The sequence below is a fragment of the Orycteropus afer genome, unplaced genomic scaffold (genome assembly GCF_000298275.1).
Source record: "Orycteropus afer afer isolate SDZICR_OR568_19922 unplaced genomic scaffold, OryAfe1.0 scaffold00405, whole genome shotgun sequence".
NCBI lineage: Eukaryota > Metazoa > Chordata > Mammalia > Tubulidentata > Orycteropodidae > Orycteropus > Orycteropus afer.
The window spans coordinates 1,460,048-1,481,765 of record NW_006921992.1 but is presented as its reverse complement, the minus strand read 5'-3'; the positions used below and the strand labels follow the sequence as shown (position 1 = coordinate 1,481,765).

The 21,718-nt window shown below is 52.0% G+C and overlaps 2 protein-coding genes across 2 annotated transcripts; both read left to right on the top strand.

The window, feature by feature from the left end:
- The first annotated feature begins 499 nt into the window (after positions 1-499).
- NDUFA7 (NADH:ubiquinone oxidoreductase subunit A7) lies at positions 500-5,791 on the top strand. Its single transcript, XM_007953685.1, has 4 exons — positions 500-562; positions 992-1,041; positions 3,492-3,641; positions 5,704-5,791. The coding sequence occupies exons 1-4, from the start codon at positions 512-514 to the stop codon at positions 5,789-5,791; spliced, it is 339 nt and encodes a 112-aa protein (XP_007951876.1). The 5' UTR covers positions 500-511.
- Positions 5,792-13,363: 7,572 nt separating this feature from the next.
- On the top strand, positions 13,364-17,321 carry CD320 (CD320 molecule). Its single transcript, XM_042782678.1, has 5 exons — positions 13,364-13,508; positions 15,547-15,672; positions 16,164-16,382; positions 16,873-17,028; positions 17,203-17,321. Exons 1-5 carry the CDS (start codon positions 13,364-13,366, stop codon positions 17,319-17,321), a joined length of 765 nt encoding a protein of 254 aa, XP_042638612.1.
- Positions 17,322-21,718: the final 4,397 nt, after the last annotated feature.

The following is a 21,718-nucleotide window of genomic DNA, read 5'->3' as shown; positions in this document are numbered from 1 at the left end:
AGCGCGGACCCTGGATGGCTGGGGCTGTTGAGGGCTCGACGCCTCCCAGAGGCTCAGGGCAAAGGGACGATCGGTCCTCAGATGTCAGCTGGCCGGGCCTGGGGTATGGAGAGGGCTATCAAGATTGGGCCCCTGGAGGTAGTCGGGGCGCCCCCACCCGCTCACCTGCGTGCACTGTCCCTGCGAGCCAGTCCTACCCAGCACCTTGGTGACCTGACGGAAAGAAGCTAGGATCAGACCTGTCCCATCCGGACCCCCTACACCCTTATTCGTCACCCCGACCCTCAAATCCAGAACCCCGTCTCACTCTGGCAAGTTTGATAGGTTGCACGCGGCTGGTGTCCATAATGGCGGCACGGCGGCGGTCTGGCGGAGAGAGGTCACGTGCTTCGAGGAGACCTTTTATATGACCCCCAGCCCCGCCTCCTCCTGCCCTCGCGAGATCACGCGGCACCTCCCCATCAGGCCCTGCGGTAAAGACGTCACCGGCGCCCTTCAGCGCAGAGGGGATATGGCGTCGGCCACTCGCTTTATCCAGAGGCTGAGGAATTGGACATCCGGGGTGCGCGGGGCGGACAGGGCAGCGCCGAAGGGGTTGTGGGCTCCGTGATTTTCAGACCCACCCTACTACTCAGCCTACCACCTGCGCGTCTGAGGACTTTCGGGGGTATCCCTCTAGTCTGGGAGCCCCTCCTCCGGTCTTAGATATTTCCTGGGCCGTGACCCTTGCCCAGCCCAGGGTCTCCTTCAGCCCGGGGACTCGCTCGTTCATACCTTCAGCCCTTGTCCCTGCCTTGACCGGGGAAGACTTAGGGCTAGGACCTCCCCAGCCCCAGCTTTTGTCTCGGATCTTGTGGCCCCGGCCCGCGGTTTTCCTCTTCATGTCCAGGGCCCATCTCCCTGTCCCCATCGACCCATCCCAGGACTTCCTTTTCCCCGAACCTCTCCTCCCTGGGGGTGCATGTAGCCTGACCTTACTCTCCTCCTACAGCAAAACCTGCAGGCGAAGCTGCAGCTGCGCTACCAGGAGATCTCCAAGCGGTGAGCAGGCCCGGCCCGCTGCCCAGCTCCCGGCTCTCTCCTTTCCATTTTCTACCAAAAACAAAATCCGTGCCCGCTTAGACCCCGGACCCAGATCCTACGCCAGCTCCCTGTCAGCTTTTAACGTGGGTGGACTGCGTGTGCGTTCTGAGTGGGAATCATGAGTAGCTTTGCATTACTCAGTGTGGCCCCGGCAGTTAACAATTGTCATCCTCAAATTACAGACGGAAAAAAAAAAAAAACCTTGAGACTCGGAGAGACGAAACAATTTGCCTAAAGTCACTCAGAAATGAGGAAGTGGCATAGCTGGGTTGTGGATTCCAAGTGATTTCACACTTATGTCCAAAAGTGACTTGTTCATCAACTCTCTGTCAGGCCCTCCACCTTCAGGATAGCATTGTGAACAAGGACAGTTGGATCCACATTGCTTTCTTGCAATCTATACCCAGTGGAGAGAGAAACAGAAACAAACACTAGGAGTACCATTGTTCTGGAATGCTGTGTAGACAAAATGCTGGGAAGGAGGGTGAGCTGGGGGGTGGTCAGGTGGCCAGGGCACCTCCATTTTCAGGGGCTGACATTTGAGTTAGACCTTCATGATGAGAAGGAGTTAATCATAGGGTGAATATTGAAAAAGCATACTGGGCAGGGGGAACAGTGAACTCCAAGACCCTGAGGCTGGACGGAGCTAGAAGTAGAGAGGAGGCCATGGTGGCCGAAACACAACGGGTGGAGACCCATAGCAGTACTGGTACCAACTGTTGGAGTGACTCTAACTCATGGTGACCCCCTGTGTGTCAGGAGAACTGTGCCCCGTGGAGTTTTCAATGGCTGGTTTTTTGGAAGTGAATCACCAGGCCTTTCCTCCAGGCTACCACTGGGTAGATTTGAAACTCCAGCCTGTTGGTTAGCAGCTGGGCATGCGTTAACCGTTTGTACGACCCAGGGACTGGATAGGGGTATGTGAGATCAAAAGATTAAGCAGAGGTGAGGCAATCTGTGAGAGTTGTTAGCATGGAAGGAAAGAAAAAAGCATTAAAATAGCCAAATTTATGTGAATGCCTGCATGTTGTAACTAATTCCAAATTGAAGTATTGGAAGAATTGCTTTTCTATCAGGGTGGTTGGATGAAAAGTACAAGGGCTTGTTGAGGTAAAGGTTTGTAAAATTTCTTTAGGGTAACAGCCTCTCATGATTCATTGGGGCACCTTTTGCTGTGGGGCACTGGTTCTTTGTGTTAGAGCGAAGAATTCTCTTGGCTGCTAACCAAAAGGTTGGTGGTTTGAGTCCTCCCAGCGGTGCCTCAGAAGAAAGATGTGGCACGCTGCCTGTGAAAAATCAGACATTGAAAACCCTATGGAGCACGGTTCTACTCTTGACACACATGGGGTCGCCATGAGTCAGAACTGACTCCATAGCAGCTGGATTTACTTGTGCCAAATGCAGGAAGCTCAGGCTACCTAGGCAGTTGCCTGTGTACGTCAAGAGTTAAGCAGATTCTGACCCACACAATATATTAATCTTAAAGTTTTCATTATTCTTATTTTTCAATGCAATGACAATTGCTTGTTTTAAGAAAACTTAAATCTTGGCTAAAATATTAAGAGACATAAAAGTTGGGTATAATCATATTTTGATGCAAACCTGAGCTTTTTATGATTTTCTCTACCTTCTCTGCCCGCCTCTTTCGCTGTGTTTTCCAGGATAGCTCCTCTGGCTAGTATTTTGTTTTGAGGCTAGCATTTCCTCTCAAGGCCTCAGACTTCTTTGTCAGTCCAGCCCAGGGATTCGCTGGGTCTGAGCCAGGGTGGAACTCCTTTTGGCCCCACTCTGGCTGCAGGAGTCCTGGTGTCTTGACTCCATAGTGGCAGGGAATTGCAGAGGCCTGAGCCCCAGCTCTCTGAGGAGGAAGCCTTGATCCCAGCAGGGTGCCCAGAGAGTTCCTGACATAACAGGAAATACAGGCCCTTTGCTGTGGACTAAGTCTGGAGCTGTTGCTGAAGTATTCATGGCTACGTGGTGGATGGAGCCTTGTGCTCTGCCCATGTTTCCTGAGCACCTGCAGGTGGAGGTGAGGCCAGCTGCCATGCTTGACCATGGGAGCCTGGAGCAGGCCTGAATGTGCAGTCTGGGCCTTCTCAGTTCCTGAGAGGTCCCAAAAAGAGCCTTCGTACTCATCACACTCAGAGCAGGTTGGAATCCTGGGATGGGACAGACCTGGCCCTTCCCTTCCAGTAGCACCTTCCATCCAGAGCTGAGGTTACCAGCTGCTTCTGAGCCCTGGACCCCTCCCTAAGCATACATGCATAGTATAGCCCACCAAGGGACACCCTTGGCCTGCAGTGTCCCATCCCAGTGGTTGTGATTGAGGTGATAGGCCCATGTGCCACATGACAGTGCAGTGATGGAGACTGTCGGTTTGCTTCAATGCCAGTGTTCTCTCTCCATAGAACTCAGCCTCCTCCCAAGCTCCCTGTGGGTCCCAGCCACAAGCTCTCCAACAATTACTATTGCACACGTGATGGTCGCCGGGAAGCCGTCCCCCCCTCGGTCATCATGTCCTCCCAGAAGGCGCTGGTGTCAGGAAAGCCAGCAGAGAGGTGAGGACCTGACTTCATGCCCCCTAACTCCCTCACCCTCCTCACATGGCCCTTTCTCTCTGACTGTGGAAAGGGTGCCTTGAAGGCACCTGTTTATCTACGGGCGTTGCTTCTGGGCACCGTCTAATCCGGCCCAGCCTAGGGCAGGGTTTACTGCAAAGAAATGGCGCTTAAGCCCTCTCCCCAGGAAAGGCCTGGGTTCTACTGTATTTGTGATTTTGTGTTCTTAAAGAATCCCTGAGGGGTATAGACTGGTAACTGAAAGGTGGGAGGTTTGAGTCCACCTAGAGGTGCCTCAAAAGAAAGGCCTGGTGACCTGCTTCTGAAAACTCAGCCATCAAAAACCCTGTGGAGCCCAGGTCTACTCTGACGCACGTGTGTTCACCATGAGTCAGAATTGACTCAGAGGCAGTCGAGGGCTCTTGGAATTGTATAAATCTCAGGCCCATCTGAACTTTAGATTTACAGCCTCAAAAATATTGTCTTAATTAAATGGGGGCAATAATAGTATCTGCCTCAGAGAGTTGGTTGAGGGTTGATCCTCATAATTGATGTTTGTAAGCTTGTAGAAAGGATTCCAGCACAGTATTACAATGCCCACTCCCCCATCACTCCACAAGTCAGGTGGGGACAGCCTCTGTGGCAGTAAGGAAACCGAGGCTCCAAGAGACTGAGTTGCCTGGGTCTCGCAGCCGGCAGGCAGCAGGAGCAGGTCTGCCAGGCCGTTTGCCCAGCCCTACAGGGATGTCTTGGCCCTCCCAGCTGAGCCACCATAGAGCCAGGCCCTCAGCCCTCTTCCTCCTCAGTTTCTTCATCTGTGGCATGAGGGTGGAAGAACTGCAGTGTGATGCGGTTTCTAAGATGATGAGGCTGAGGCCTGCTGCATAGTCAGCTCAGTGTAGTAGTCCTTGAAGGTCCCTGGGTGGCACAGACGTTTGCACCTGACTGCTAACCTGAAGGCTGGCGGTACGAATCCACCCAGCAGTGACTTGGAAAAAAGGCTTGGCAATCTGCTCCTGCAAAGGTGACAGCCAAGAAAACCCTATGGAGCAGTTTTGCTCTGTAATACGTGGGGTTGCAACCGCTTGGACCCAAATGAGCAGCAGTAGGTTTGGGATTTTTTTCCTTTTTTGAGTCCTTGTGACCATCTCATTCCCCTGCATCTAGACCAGAGTGTGACAAACCACTCTCCCCTTCCCCCACCACCCTCAATCCTGATGAGTCTTAGGCAGGCTGCCTTCTGCCTTGTTCACCTCCTGGAGGCTCCTGGGAGGGCAGGAGGGTGGAACTTCTGCTCCTGGGGTGCTGCCTCAGCCCTGAATCTGCCCACACCCCCCACTTAGAGCTCAGGGAGGAGATGGGGCTTGCGCTTGGATTGCCTGGCTGTGTCTCCTTGGCCAATCCTGGACCCCACAGTGTATCTTTAAATGTCATACTGGCTCTCAGCCACACTGAGAAGTTCTGGTTAAGGCGTTGGGCTGCTAACCAGGTCAGCTGTTTGAACCCACCAGCTGCACCTTGAGAGAATGATGAGACAGTCTGCTTCCATGAAGATTTATGGCCTTGGGAACCCTGGGGGGTCGCCATGAGTCAGAATTGACGGCAGCTGATGAGGCTCAGCCCCGCTAGACTGAAGGCGAGGCCCACGTCCATTCCTGGGCCTGGCATGCTATTACATGAACAGTGGGCATGTTTGACCTGGGTGCTCAGGCTGGTGGAAGTGGGGAGGGGTTGTCTCATCCAGCCTGGGGACTGTAGATGGGTGGGTGCTGGCGAAGAATCCCAGCTCATCACACCTGGACTCTGGGCCCAGGAGTCTGGGCAGACTTTGGGCAGAAAGGGGGCCTGGCAGCTCCTAGCAGAGAGTTGGTGGACCCGTTGAGAAACCCCACTGGTGGGGCCCAGGAGGGGTCTGGCCACTCTGGAACTCCCCACACACAGTCCTCCAGGTCCGCACAGTCTTAGCAATGTGTATCGGGGCAGATGTGACCTCTCTCTGAGCCTGCCATGCTGCCCTCTGAAAACTTGGCCCCAACCCTAACTACAGTCTTTTCTTCCTCAGCTCAGGGGCAGCCACCGAGAAGAAGGCAGTGACACCGGCCCCTCCGATAAAGCAGTGGGAACTGTCCCAGGACCAACCCTACCTTTGACCCTACCCCTTGGGCGCCTGGCTGTGCTTCCTCGCCTCCTGTGATCCCCTCCGGGGAGAACGTGACCTAATTTATGACAAATATATTGAGATCCACGATCACTTCTGTTTTCATTTTTTAAACAACTGGTGGCTTCTTTGCAGTTATGGTGCAGTTAGTGCTGACTGCCCGAATCTGCCCGCCCCCAGGGAGGCATACTCATAGTCCAGGTGACATGCCGTCCTTGGTGCTGGGTTAGATGTTGAGGGGTGTTTTAGTCACCAAGGAGCTCTGGTAGCGCAGTGCCTAAGGCATATGACAGCTAACCCAGAAGGCTGGAGGTTCAAACCTACCAGACACTCTAAGGAAGGAAGACTGGGCAGTCTATTTCCATTAAGGTTTATCACCTCAGAAACCCAGTGGAAGTCCCTATAAATTGGAACTAACTTGATGGCAGTGGGTTTGGGTATTTTTTTTGGTCTTAGTCACCTAGTGCTATCAACAACAAAAGAAAAGTGAGTGTCTTTAAAGTACAGAAATTGGTTTTCTCACAGTTCTGAAGACTGGAAGTGTGAATTCAGGGTGGGGCTCTGGGGGTCGATCCTTTATCTGTTTCAGCTCTTAGTAGCTGCTAGCGATTTTTTCCTGGGCTTGTAGGTACATCTCTTGTGTGTCTGCCTTGGTAGCATGTCTTCTCCTAGGTGGGTCTCTGTCAGTTCTGCTCTTTGTAACTTACAAGTGATTAGGTTTAGGACCCACCCTACTCTGGTGTGATGTCATTAACAAGAGAACAGCCTTGATGTATTTCCAGACCATCCCATCTACAGGTACAGGGGCCAGGGCTGGGGAACATGGTTCAGTCCATAGTACTGGCCCTTTCTGAAGGACTGGCTCTCCCCATGAGAGCACTGCGAGTGGGTGACCCCTTCCCAGCACTTGGGTTCCAGAACCTCTGGACTCTGGAGAGCACAGATGGCGAGACCAGGTGGGAGGGGGGTGTCAGAGCAGTGGGCTTAGTTAGAGAGTCACCAGCTGTTGCTTCTGGGGACAGTCACCAGCAATTGTTACAACCTTACCAATTGCTGGCCTGATCCTGGCTGCCAGCTGCTCAGCAGAGGTGGCAGCCCGTGGTCAGGAGAGGCCAGTGCGGGGGAAGGGAAACCCACAGGGAAACTGGCCTGAGCCAGGACCTTAATGCCAGGGGCTGAGGGGGTAGGCAGAGTTAGCTGGTGGAAGGAAGGAGGGCTGAGGAGAGAGGGAAAGTGGAAAAGGACTTGCCTAGTGTGATGTGGGAGCCGTGTGAGCACTACCTTAAAGTGGGGGTGTGGTATAGTGCACCCAGGAAGAAGCCCATACCCCTTCAATAAGTAAGGATCAACCTGTACCATGCGGTGGGCCAGACCTGGTGGGGCATAAGAGAGCTGAGACTACTGTGTTGACACACAGGTTCTAGAGACCACGTGAAATCCCATGCAGCCACAAAATGAATGGCTAGGACGATGACCCAGCCAGTGGCATCAACCCTTCTGTGGGAGCTTTGTTGCTCAAGTCCTGTAAGGTGGTACACATTTGATACGTATACAGTATCAGCGAATGAAAGCCGTTTATTGCTCAAAACACGGCAAACAACAGGAACAGTTCCATGGGGTGCTGGTCCCCAGGGCTCCGAAGGCTGTCCGGTCAGAGTGGAGACTTTTCCACAAACGTGCCCCATGATGCACTGTAGGAGAGGGACCCTGCGATGTTATACTCCAGGGGCTACACGGCTCCCTGCATGGCACATAATCATAGATTTCTCGATCTGACCACCGAGGAGGGGGTATGGTTAGAGGTCTGGGCACCCAGAATTCTCTCTAGCTCTGCTGCTTATCTGAAAGCTCAGAGTGATACAGAACAAGGTCACAGTCCTAGGCAGGATGTTTAAGTGGCCCAAGTGGATGTTACAAAGGTTAAAAGCTCACTGGGGAGAAAGCCCTGGGGCCTGAAGTATTTGGGGAAGCCTTCCTGGAGGAAGTGGCATTCTGGTTGGGGCAAAGGATGAGTCAGGTTCCAAAGATAGATCAGCAGGGAAAAGCAGGGTGTGTCCTGGGACAGGATGTGCAGAAGCCACAAGGAAGACAGTCCTGAAGAGACCCCAAGCAAGATATGCCATGGAAGGTTTCTGAATAAAGTTTATGCCATGGACTTGGAATAGAGTGAAAGGGGAGTGGGAACTTCCTGTGTGCTGTTGTGAGCACTTTGTGTCCATGAACTTCTCTAATTTCCAAGTAAACCCTGGGAGCTAGTCACTGATGTTATCAAACTAATGTCATACCTACACCCTCAACAGAGGAAAAACGGGCCCAGAGAAACTAAGAGCTTGCTCTGGCTTCCTGAGAGCTGAGTTGTCTCACTCAGCTGCTACATGTCACCTCTGAAAATCCATGGCTTCAGTTTTTATCCTTGGACCCCAGATGCTTCTCTTACTAAGATCCTGAGCCTCAAAGGCACCCATCTGCCAGCATTTCCACTGCCCCTCATCCCCTGAACATCCTTGGTGTGATCGGCTGCTTACCTAAAGTTTGGTGGTTCAAACCCACATACTGGCACTATGGAAGAAAGGCCTGGCAATCTTTGCATAAAGACTACAGCCAAGAAAACCTTATGTAGCAGTTCTGCTCTGTAACACACAGATGCCATGTCTGACGACAGCAACAGGTTTTGGTTTCTTACCCCTTCTCTTTAGGTTGTGGAAAGGATAGATACACTCCAAAAATAACTTGTTAGGGCTTGAATCGTGCTCCTCACACACAGAAAATAAGTGCTGGAATCCTAACCCCTGCTGCTGTTGACCCCTATTCAATCTGTATACTGAAAAAATAATCCAAGAAGCTGGACTCTATGAAGGAAAACTTGGCATCAGGATTGGAGGAAGACTCATTAAGAACCTGTGATATGCAGATGACACAACCTTGCTTGCTGAATGAAGATGAGTTGAAGCACTGATGAAGATCAACTGATGAAGATCAAAGGGTATAGTCTTCTGTATGGATTACACCTGAATATAAATAAAAGGAAAATCCTCACAACTGGACCAATAAACCACATCACGATAAATGGAGAAAAGATTGAAGTTGTCAGATTTCATTTTACTTGGATCCACTATCAGTACCCATGGAAGTAAAAAAACAAACTCGCTGCTGTCGAGTCAGATCCGACTCACTGCGAGCCCTCCTTGGGTTTCCGAGGCAGTATCACTACAGAAGTAGATTGCCCAACCTTCCTTCCGAGGAGTGGCTGGTGGCTTTGAACCACCAGCCTTCTGGTTAGCAGTCAAATGCCTTAGGCGCTATGCCACCAGAGCTCCTACCCATGGAAGTAGCAGTCAAGAAATCATGTCATATTTCATTGGGCAAATCTGCTGCAAAAAACATTTTAAGTGTAGTTAAGGAAATGTTTATATATTGGAGGACATTTTCTTTGTTGGTTACCAGGGGTGGGAGGGAAGGGGAGGGGATGCTGTTAGATAGATAGAGATAAATATTGATTTGGGTGAAGAGAAGGGCAATGTACCAAATGTGAGTGACCAATATGGCAGCATTGAGGATGAGAAAGACAGAGAGAGTTACATGGGCATTACAAACAACAAATATGAACCCCTTTGTAAATACAATACTGAGTTGTTAATGAAAGCAAATATGGGTATAGGGACGGATAGATGGGTGAACAAGCTAAACAATTATGTATGTCTAAATGGAGAGTGTATCCAAGATCATATACAGGGTTGGCAGAAAATGGGCCTCTCGAAGAGTATGAAGGGATGGACACTGGGAGGAGGTAACTATGGGGAGGAAGTGGGAGGGGAGCTGCTGCATTGTAAATTTTGGTCAATGACATGAGACAAAGTATATGTGAACTGCTGTATGAAAAGTGAATTTACTCTGTAAATCTTCACCCAAATCCTAATAAAAAAAAAAAAAAAAAAAAAAACATTTTAAGTGTTAAAGAGCAAAGATGTCACTTTGAAGAATAAAATGCACCTAACCCAAGCCATAGTATTTTCATTTGCCTCATACACATGTGAAAGTTGGACAATGAATAAGGAAGACCGAAGAAGAGTTGATGCTTTTGAGTTGTGATGTTGGCAAAGAATACTGAAAGTACCATGGACTTCCAGAAGATGAAACAAATCTTTCCTGGAAGAAGTGGAGCCAGAATGCTCCTTAGAAGTGAGGGCCAGAGTTGGTCTCATCTGCTTTGGTCATGTGGTCAGAAGGGACCAGTCTCTGGAGAAGAATATCATACTTGGTCAACTGACTTGAAAAATGGGAAGACCCTCAATTAGATGGATTGACACAGTGGCTGCAACAGTGGGCTCAGGTGTACCAAGGATTGTGGGGATGGCACAGGACCAGGCAGTGTTTTGTTCTGTTGGACATGGGGTTGCTGTGACTCAGAATTGATTCAGTGGCACCTAACAACAACATTCCTATTGATGTAGTCCTGTTCGGAGATAGGGTTTTTCTTCGTTGTGCTAATTAGTCATAACCAAGTAGGGTGTGTTCTAAATCGAATCATCTCTGAATTATTCGAAGAACAGATTAGTCACAGAGATAAACATGCACATAGTGGGGTAGACAGATGGCCTCTGAAGATCAGCAAGAACCCAGCAATGCCCAGGGCAACCAAACCAATCCCAAACCCACTGCTGTGGAGTCCATTCCGACTCATAGTGACCCCTATTGGGTTTCCGAGGTGGTGTATCTTTTACGGAAGTAGATGCCCAGTCTTGCTTCTGCAGAGTGGCTGTTGGGTTTGAACCACCAACCTTCTGGTTAGAAGTCAGATGCCTTAGGCACTATGTTACTAGAGCTCCTTCAGGGCAACTAACAAGGAAGGAATCAACAGGGCCTAGACCCTGACTTGGACTTTTAATCTTCAAAACTGTGAGAAAATAAATTTCTGTTCTTTAAGCCCACCCACTTACAGTATTGTGTTACAGCAACACTAGGGAACTGAGACCTAACTGTAGCCCTCACACATTTTCAACAGCGAAGCCTGTCATCCACCTGCAAATGGAGCCCTGCTGTAAACACCTGGATATTTGTAGTGCAGCTCCATGGAACCTTGTGGGACGGCAAACACTTGCACACGTGCCTTGGTGCCAAGGGACAATGGTTTGTAATGGATCTTGGTGGCAGTCATACTCAGCGCTTCTCCTGAAGGCAGAGCTGTAAATGAAATACTTTCGAGATGAAAACACTGCAGCCTGATTGGGTAGAGGTCCTGCAGAAGGGTTCTATTTTATGTGCCAACTGCATGAGACCGAGAAAGGAAAACCCTAGGATTGATTCATGGATCTTGTTCCTGAAGAAGGAGGAGGACACATGTAAGAATAATACCTACCTCCTGAGGGGAGGAAGCCAGGAGCTGGGCATTTAATTCATTCATTTATTCAACAACTATTAAGAGCCTGCTATGTGTCAGGCAGGAGCTCTGGTGGCATAGTGCCTAAGGCATTTGACCGCTAACCAGAAGGCTGGCGCTTCAAACCACCGGCCACTTGGAAGGAAGGTTGAGCAATCTACTTCCGTAGTGATACCACCTTGGAAACCCAGGGATGGGTCGCTATGAGTCGGGGCTGACTCGATGGCACATAACAACCACCACCACCACCAAGAGGTCAGTGGTTTTAACCCACAAGCCGCTCCGTGGGAGAAAGATGAGGAAGCAGTCTGCTTCTGTCAAGATTTACAGTCTTGGAAACTGGGGCTGTTCTACTCCGCCCTATCGGGTTGCTATGAGTTGGATTTGCCTGACAGCAGCGGGTTTGGGTTATGTGTCAAGCAGGTCCCTGTCTGGCACAGTTTGCCCTTGACTGCTATCCTAAAGGTCGATGGTTTAAATCCACATAGCAGCACTGCAGAAGAAAGGCCTGGTGATTTTTGTTGCTGTTGGGTGCTGTCAAGTCAATTTTCAATTTATAGTAACCCCGTATGACACAATATATCTGACCCATAGAGTTTCTAGATTGTAAATTTTTTTTTTTTTTTGGGGGGAGAAGCTGGGACTAGAGTTTTATTTCATCTGGGTGAAAGTTTACAGAACAACTTCATTTTCCATACAGCGGTTCAAACACATTTTATTTCATGATATTGACTGCAATCCCCACAGTGTAACAGCTCTCCTCCCACTTCCTCCCTGTGGTTACCTTTTCCCTGTGTCCTCCTTTCCTGTGCATTCCTGCTCTCAGAGTTATCTCCCTGTGCAAATACTGCCCTTCTGATTTCCCATGGTTGATCTTTTTAAGGAGTGTATCTCTGGTGGTGTAGTGCCTAAGGCATTTGACTGCTAACCAGAAGGCTGGCAGTTCAAACCCACCAGTCACTCCTCAGTAGGAAGACTGGGCAATTTACTTCTGTAGAGATATTGTCTTGGAAACCCAAGGAGGGGATGCTGTGAGTTGCCGACTGGACAGCAGTGAGGTTTTTTTTTTTTTTTTTTTTCTCCCTACCTGATGTGAATGTTCACTCTATATGCCTATCTGTTATTTGGCTGGGAGCCACAAGAATGAGTTGAATTCCAGGCCTGAAGTGTAACTAGGGGCCATAGTCTCAGGGGTTCCACCGGGCTCTATCACATCAGTAATAGGCTATAATCTTTACAGGAGCAGATTGCCACGCCTTTCTCCCATGGAGCCACTAAGTGGGTTTGAACTGCCAGTCTTACAGTTAGCAGCTGAACATTTAACCATTGCAGCCAAGAAAACCCTGTGGAGCGGTTCTTCTCTGCACATGTGGGGTCACCATGAGTTGGAATCGACTCCACGACAATGAGTGGTTTTTTTTGGCATGTTCTATTTTGAGGTGCAAGGCAGTGGGGATACAGCAGTGATCAGCACACCATTCCTACCCTCCTAGAGCTGACATTCTAGCGGGAAACCAAAGTAGAGAAGCAAAATATATAGTATGTGGGGTATACACCAGAAGAAGGAGGGAGTGTGGGGTGCCCGAGGCGGGTGGCTGCAATTTCAAATAGGGTAGTTAGGGAAGGATTGAGGCAGTGACGTCTGCTAAAGCTGCATCCACTACTAGTTGTCATCAAGTTGACTCTGACTCAGGTAGTCTGCCAAGTGTGTCAGAAGAGAACTGTGGTCCACAGGATTTTCAGTGGCTGATTTGTCAGTAGTAGATAGGCAATCTTTTCCTCTGAGGTGCCTCTGGCTAGATCTGAACCTCCAACCCTCTCCTTAGCGCCAAGCGAGCTCTGGTATTTACACCGCCAGAAGGGACTCCTCAGTGTGTGTGAAAAACGCTAAATATTGTTTAAGTAGTCACCGACAAGGTCCTTTACATCCCCATAGTTTATAATTTCAAGCGAGCCCCGTACATTTTCAAAAACTTGTTTGAGAAACAGGAGGGCTTTTCATTTTTAGATTCCCCTGTGTTCGGACGTTTACGGTAGTCGTAGCCCGGGGCACCGCAGGACCAGAGGAATAGGCTCCGCCCAGCGCCCCCCCCCCACATCCCCCCGCCGGGCTCGTGAGCTGGGCGCGCGTGCGCTGGGATAAGAGCGAGGCCGGCGCGCGGCGAGGGCGGCACAGCGTGCGACAGGATGGCGCGGGCTGGAGCGCGGCGGACAGCGGCCGTGGGCTTAGCGTTGCGGCTGCTGCTAGGCCTCGGGCTGGGGCTGGAGGCCGCCCCGACCCCGGCCCGCATCCCAATTCCGACCCTGGCTGGGCCTTCGGCTCAAGCCTTAGGTAAGTGAGCCCCCGCAGCAGTCCCTTAGGCAGCTCAGGCCCACCCCTGCACGCCAGCAGCGCCTCACCATTGGCTGCGCCGCCTGTCCGTCCCGGACACTCCCCCCACCCCCACGTGGCTTTTGACGTCTTCACCGCTTTGCAGGCGGTAATGAGGGGCCTCCGTCCTAGCCCCCATCTTCGTCCCTTAACCTTTTACTGCCATGCCCTGGCCCTGCTGACACTCCGCACTTCTGCTTTCTTGCCTCCTATTGTCACCTGCAAGCTGCCCTTCATCCAACTTGGCAGGGAAGGCATCTCCTGTAGCAGCTACGCCTTCTAAATGCCCTGGCCCCAGCCCGCCGCTCGCTTCCAGCCTGAGATCACGTGGCTGCGTTTCCTTGGCGACCCCTCCCCATCTTTGCCGCTTCACCCACTGGTCTTAGAATATGAAAGGTGTTTGTGACCCCAAGCCCTGGTGTGTGTGTGTGTGTGTGTGTGTGTGTGTGAGGGAGAGAGAGAGACGGAGACAGAGAGACTAGAGCCATAAATTAATATCTCCTTGTGGGCACATTCGCCCCGGCCTAAGTGATGAATGATGATGTTCTGTAAGCAGGGGGACCTCTCTGAGGTTCCCAGTAATTCTCCCATTTGAGGCCGCTAGGAGGGAAAGAGGCCTCCCGGTAAATACAGGTGTCCCTGACTATCAGCTGTGAGCCCAGGTTGGCGCACTTTCTTGCCATTCTGAGGGGTCCCCCTCTTAGCATATCTAGGCCATTTCCCACCCCAAAGTCCCTGCCTTTTCAGGTTTAATGTTCCTGGTACCTTCAGGGACACACGTTAACTGAGTGCAAAACTCTTTACATATAAGCTGTCTCCACCTTCAGGACACTGAGGTCCAGACTCCCTTTTACAGATGAGGAAACTGAGGTGGGGAGGGAAATTCACTGGTCAGTTCAACCCCTGTTTGACCCACTGCCCTTCTGCCCTGCCCTGCTGCCCACTCTACAGACACACATGCCAGCTGGCCAGGGAGGGAAAGTGAAGAGCTTCAGGGTTGCAGGTGGCTAGGGCTGGGGAGGAAGCCACGCGTGGAGACTGCCAGACCCCTGTGGGCAGGGAAGGAAGCTGGGTTCCGGGCTGTCCCCAGCCCTTCTGGACTCCACAGAGCTCAGGAGTTGGGTGACCTGCAGGCTTGGGGAGGGACTGGCTGTCAGGGAGTGGAGGCCCCAGTGAGTGAAGGGGCAGAGGTGGAGGAAATAAACTGACCTGGGGCCACTGTGCAGTCTGTCCTGCTGCACCCAGAAGAAGTCCTAAAGGCCACTCCCTCCCACCCTGGGGCTCCATCCTGCTGGTCCAGGAACCAGGCCAACCCTGGTTCAACAGCTCAACAACTCCCTCTGGCTTTTGGATTGGCCTGAGCCTCAATGTTCGAAATCCAGAAAGGGCCAGATTGCATCTGGACTCAGTCTGGACCTCAGATTGCTCTGGGCTACGGGTCAAGGAGGCCATGACATTGATTTCCACTGAGTGTCCAGTCCGTGGGGCACAGAGGTTACTAGTTTAAGGACCGGTTGTGAGTGGGAGTCTCTGAATGGTGCAAATGGTTAACGTGCTCTGCTGCTAACCAAAAAAGGTTTGCGGTTTGAGTCCCCTTAGAGGTGCCTTGGAAGAATGGCCTGGCAATCTACTTCGGAAAAATCACCCACTGAAAAATCACCCATTGGATACTCTCTGGCCATTTGGAGCCTGGTAACCCTGGGATCAGATGGACCTGGGTTCAAATCCTGACTGAGGCTAGCTTTGTAGCCTTGGCCTTACTGCCTTTAGTGTACTCTTCTGTAGAAGAATCATGGTAGAAGCTGCCCAGCAGGGCCTGGGCGAGGTGTGTGAGCCCAGGTGTTACCAGTGTGTGCTCAGCAAATGACAGTACCAGTGTCGTTCCTCTGCCTTGGATCCTGGCCCTCCTGGTGGTGGCAGACTGCCACCCCCTGTTTACCTGGAGTAGGGCTTGGATTCGGGTGTTAGAGTCCCAGGCCTCACTTAGTTGGTCCTGCAGACCCCAGCACAGGATCATGCTCGCCCACCAGCTTCCAGTGCCGCACCGTTGGCTACTGCGTGCCCTTCACCTGGCGCTGCGACAGTGATCAAGACTGCCCTGATGGCAGCGATGAGGATGAATGCAGTGAGTGGCCCATGCCGCTGGGGAGGGGCCTGTAGGGAGCAGCACCTTAATGGTTCAGGCTGCGGTGGTTGGAGGAAGCCTCAGGGGTGGGGCTGGAAAGGAGGCAGGGCCAGGCATGTTGGGGCGGAGCTTGTGGGGAAGGTGGGCCCTATTAGGAGGCGAGGTGCTTGTGGAAGGGGTGGGCTTTCAGGAGATTGGGCCTTGGCAGACACGGCAAGCTGGGGTAGGGAATGAGGATGGGTGGGGTTTGCAAATGGGGTGGGATTAGTGGGTGTCCATCTTTAGAAGAGGTGGGGCTTAGGAAGGTGGGCTTGCAGGAAGGTGGAGCTAGTAGAGAGGGCTCACAGAGAGGAAATCCTTATAAGGCGGGGCTAACGAGCAGGGGCGGGGCCTTGCAGGGGAGGTGGGGCTTGCAGGCGGCAGGGTTGAGGGAATTCTTGGCCCTCTACGGTTGGCGTTTGGAGTCTGACCCTGTGCCCCCAATTGCCCAGGGATCGATCCCCCAGGCATCGAGCCGTGTGCCAAGGACGGGCGGTGTCCTCCACCCACTGGCTGTCCGGGTGGCCAGGGTAAGAGCCCTCACAACTGCAGCCCCCGGCCCTGCGCGGCGGGTGAGCTGCGTTGCCCGCTGAGCGGTGTTTGTATCCCACGCACGTGGCGCTGTGACGGCCACCCGGACTGCCCTGATGCTGATGACGAGCAAGGCTGCGGTGCGTGCCTGGGACCTTGGCGTGGGGGTGGTGGTGTTGGTGATAGGGCACCTGCTGCTGTGTGACCAGCAGGGAACGAGGATGCGGGCATCTGCTCGTACTTGGTTCCTGGTGGTGGCGGGGGAAGTGGCAACACATTGTTAGAAACCAAACCAACTGCTATAGAGTCTATCTCCGCACAATAGCGACCCTTTAGGACACAGTAGACTGCCTCCTAGGGTTTCCAAGGCTGTAAATCTTTACTAAAGTAGACTGTGGTTATCTTTCTCCCACGTAGTGACTGGTAGCTTCCAACTGCCTACCTTTTGGTTACCAGCGGAGTGCTTCACCACTGCACCACCAGGGCTCCTGTCAAGACTCGGTTAGGGATGGCAGTTCTCCCGCCTCCACCCAGTCTGCGTGGAGATAAGGCCCTGGGGTCCCCTGGGGCCTGGAACCCCATGGTCTGGGGGCCCCCTCCTCAGTTACTGAATGCTTGAGCTCCTTGCAGGGACAACCGAGACCCTCCAGGGAGGGAATGTCACATCCACGGCGACTCCTGTGACCATGGAGAGTGTCCCCTATGTCAGCAATGCCGGGAACCAGGGAAACCAGGACTCGGGCCAGTCTGAAAACCAGAGTGCCCTAGGGGTCATCGCATCAGCTGGTGAGAGGAGCAGCCCCACCCCCACCCCCTGGAGCTTGGTGTAGCCATTCCCGGAGCAAGGGCCGGGGGAAGCCATGGGCTGAGAACCCCACCCCCACCTGTCTGGAGCTCAGTGGGGTGTGGGCTTCCTCCACCCACCACTTACTCCTCTGTCTGTCGCTCTGTTCCCCACAGCGGTGCTGAGTGCAGCCCTGGCCGCCGCTGCCCTCCTGGCACTGTGCCAGCTCATAGGCCCGGGCCGCTTTTTCAAGGAGCCCCGGCTGCAGTCGGAGGACAAGGCCTTCCTGCTTTGAAGACCAGCCTGGTGGTCTGCTTCCAGCCTGGCCCTGACGCTCCCGGCCCTCATCTCCTCCCGTCCTCATCCTCTTCCGTCAAGCCCCCCTGCACTGACCTGCTGCTCCTCCGAGAGGGGGCCAAGCCTGGGTGGAAGAATCGTGGGCAGGGTTGGTGGGCAGCCTCGGGGACTGGGCTCTTCTGACAGTACAGCACTGTACCCCCAGCTCCTGCAGACCGAGCCCTGGAGGTTGGGGGGGTCCCCAGATACTTCCCCTGGGTGTGAGGAGCTGGGATGGGGACCATGCCACCCCAAGACAGGGAATGGCCTCAGCTGCTTTTGGATCTTCTCGTGGGGTGGGACAGCCCTGCAGTTGGACACTCCTGCTGCCCCTGTCTGAGGATGGAGATTAAAGGCGGCTCCCCTCTTCTGCCTGGCTCTGACCCTCTGTCTCCCGCGGCCTGGGTGGCCTGGGCCTCTGCTGCAGCCTCTCTGTGGTTCAGCTCCCAGCCCTGGCCCACCCCTCGGCCACTCTTGCTCTGGCTTCCTGGGGTTCAGAGTGAGATGGGTGGGGCAGCAGACAGCATTAATGGAAACTTCGGGGGCAACGGGGCCAAGCTTGGAGTGTGCCTCCCGGTCCCTGGGCTGGAAGCAGCCCCTCCATCAGGACTTCCTCTTTGTGACTAGAAACCGGGCATCCCAGGATCAGTCTTGGCCCCACCCAGCTGTAACCAGAGCAAGGGTTTTCTCTGACCCTCAGCTTCTTCATCTCTAGGTGGGTGTGGAGGCCCCACAAGAGACCTCCATGATGTCTTTGGAGGTGGGCTGGGTGTTTGCCTGGAGCTTCCCCCGTGCAGCCCAGCACTGGGGGGGCACCCATGAGCAAAATTAAATTTCCCCTCAGGATATTGGGGCCCTGATGTTGGGCAGAAGGCAGTTGGCCCCTGATGAGCAGGTGCTGGGTGGGGGTAGAGGAAGTGGGTATACCAGGAAGCTTCCTGGGGGTGATAAAGCTTGGCTTTGGGCAGCCCCCCCTTTTTATTGGGTTTCAGAATCTGGGCTGTGGTTTGGTGGCTGAGTTCCTGTCGGGCAGCAGTGGGTGTGGTGGGAGTTGATCCAGTACGTGGGGACATGAGACACATGGCACAGAAGGGTGTCCCTGCATCCTAGGATACAGGGGGCCAAGCCAGGCAGCAACCAAAGCCTCTCAAGTTAGCCCCCTACTCTGGCCAGGTGGACCCCTGGGTGTTCCCTGAGCTGGGCTGAGGTCACCTATGGCAGAAATAGTATGATGATGGGCATGTTCCAAGTGGCTAAAACCAGTTATACCAAACCGAAAGCAATCCCTTTGCCACTGAGTCAATGCTGGTTTGACACAATCACGTGTCAGAGTAGAACTGGCTCAGAGGGCTTTCTTGGCTGTAATTTTTTTTTTTTTTTTTTTTTTAGGATTTGGGTGAAGATTTACAGAGTAAATTCACTTTTCATACAGCAGTTCACAAATACTTTGTCTCATGTCATTGACCAAAATTTACAATGCATCTTGGCTGTAATCTTTATGGAAGCAGATTGCCAGGCCTTTCTTCTGGGGTACCACTGGGGGGTTGGAACCTTTAGGTTACTAGTTGAGCACAAAATGTTTGTACCACCCAGGGACCTAGTTAAACAGAGAGTAGGATTTCCTTGGATGTAGGTTCTTCCTCGTTGGCTCTTGCCCAGGCACACATGGACTGGGCTGTGAGGCCGACCATAGGGGCCACAAGCCACCTAAGCTGTGGTCTGGGATCCAGAGCTTCCAGGGTGTCTTTCTAGTTGGCAGGGATCCGTGTACAGACAGTGGTGGAGGTGGCATCTGACCTCTAACAGCACAAGGAGGAAGGCAGGTCAAGATCAACAGCCCAAGGCAGACTGCTCTGAGGTGGAAGTCACAGGCCTCCACCCTCCAGCCTTTTGTCTACTCGGCTGGGTTCCAGAGCTCATTGCAATGACACACAGAGCTCACAATATTCATGATAATGGGAATTATTAGAGAAGTAACGGGTTCCAACTGGGATCAGCAAAGCTCAGTGTAGGGTTCTTCTTTGGATCAGGGGAATCTGTACTCAGCCATGTGGCAGCCATGCTTCTCTTTGGCCCTCAGTCACTTGGCCCCACAGCCCCTTGGCCTCTGCCCAGCTTGGGTAAATGTTACACAGCTCTTTTAGCTCTGCTGATAGGTGCCTAGAGAGGCATTCCACTGCACCAGCAAGCCTCCTGCCTGAAGGCACTCAACTTTGTTACTCTGTGGGCCGACAAGCCTACCACCCTGTCTTGTGCCGGTCTCTTAGTCCTGCTGCCTCTGTTGCCACCGACTGCTGCCACTTCTCACCATCTTTTGCCTCTGAAGTGTTAACAGCTCTGTCCTGGATTAAGGAGGTTCAGTGGCCGGGATCTTGGGTCCAATGGATGCACTCCACTCCTTGCTCCTCCTCTTTTTTTTTTTTTTAATTAATTTTATTGTGATTTGGGTGAACGTTTACAGAGGAAATTCATTTTCCATACAGCAGTTCATATACACTTTTTATCATGACATTGACTATAATTTCCTACAATGCAACAGCTCTCCTCCCACTTCCTCCCCATAAGTACCCCTTCCCTGTGTCCTTCCCTCCCATGCACTCCTGCCCCCTAAGCTGTCTCCCTGTGCATAAGCAGCCCTTCTATTTTCCCATGATTCTTCTTTCCAAGGAGTGTATCTACCTAGTGTAAATGTTTACATCATATGCCTGTCTTCTGTTTGGCTGAAAGCCACAGGGGTGGGTTCTATTGCAGACCTGAAGGGCAGCTAGGGGCCATAGTCTCAGGTTCCACCAGGCTCTATTAGACCAGCAAACCTGGTCCCCCCCCCCCTTTTTTTTAAATGATTCTGAGTTTTGTTCCACATTGTTCTCCCACTCTATCCAGGGTCTCCTACATAGCTCCCCCTCTGAGTGGTTGATAGTGGCACCATCTAGTTCTTCTAGTCTCATAGTCATATAGGCTGCGGATCGCATGGTATACCAGTCCCTTGGACTAATTATTACCATACGTCTTTGGTTTTCTTCATTCTTTGCTCCGGATGAGGAGAGACCCATCGTTGCATCCAGGTAACCACTTGCAAGCTTTTAAGATCCTAGTCGCTACTTGCCAAAGTAGGATGTAGAACAATGTTTTGTATGGTATGTTATGCCAATTGAGCTTGATGCCCCCTGCAACTATGGTCCTGAGCCTACAGGTTCAACTTCTTGCTCCCTCTGGGTAACTGGCTGAGGCCAAGAAGTGACTACAACCTTGTCCCTTGTCAGCTCTACTATACACCTGGGAATTCTTACAGAACATATAAATACACTTGTAGAAACATTGTCTGCCAACCCTATACATGGTCATGGGCACACTACCCCTTGCATATTATATGTTATGTGCCGTTGAGTCAGACCCGACTTATAGTGACCCCTCTTTGTTTTTGTGAGGTGGTATCACTACGGAAGTGGATCGCCAATCTACGAAAGTAGATTCCTTTCGAGGAGTGGCTGGTGGGTTTGAACCACCAGCCTTCTGACTAGCAGTCAAATGCCTTAGGTACTACACCACCACAGCTCCCCCTGCCCCTTGCATAGATATACCTAATCGTTCAGCCTGTCCACCCATCTATCCACCTGTATATCAGTGTTTGCCATCACTGATAATGAAGTACTGTATGTGCAAAAGGATTCATCTTTGTTGTCTGTACCTCCCATGTACCTCTTTATGTCTTCCTTTTCCTCAGTCTGGCTGTTTTCTTAATGGTAGTGAGATCCATCCCCTTTCTGCCTCTGGGATGGCTCATTTTAAGCCTAGAGAAATGGCAAAACTGACCATAGGGATCCATACATCTTATTTACATGATTAACAAGCTATCCAATCCCCTTGGTAGGCCACAAGCACCTCACATTTGTATAGTCCCACCCAGCATCTAGTGGGAGTCACAACGACCATAACTAGAAGGGCCATACCAAGCAATTCATTGCACTGCAGTAGACAGACCCTCCTTTCACAGTATTCTCTCTCTCTCTGTTCTATGGGTGGACAGGATGGTAGCTGTAGTTATCTGGGGGCGCAGCTGGCTGGACATCACCCTCTAGAATGTCTCTCTTGGGTCTGAGCCTTGGAGGATGGCTGCCAGGCTAGGCTCATGGGGATAATTGGTTCTCATCCTCTCCACTTGGCCCCCTGGCTGTAGCCAGCTCCATACGTGGGCCCTTGTCTCAGTTATTTGGTGCTGCCATAACAAATACAAGTGGATGGCTTTAATGAACAGAAACTTTCTCACAGTTCAGGAGACTAGAAGTCTGAATTCAGGGTGCTGGCTCTAGGGGAAGGTTCTCTCAGTGTGTTCTAGGGGAAGGTCCTTGTCTCTTT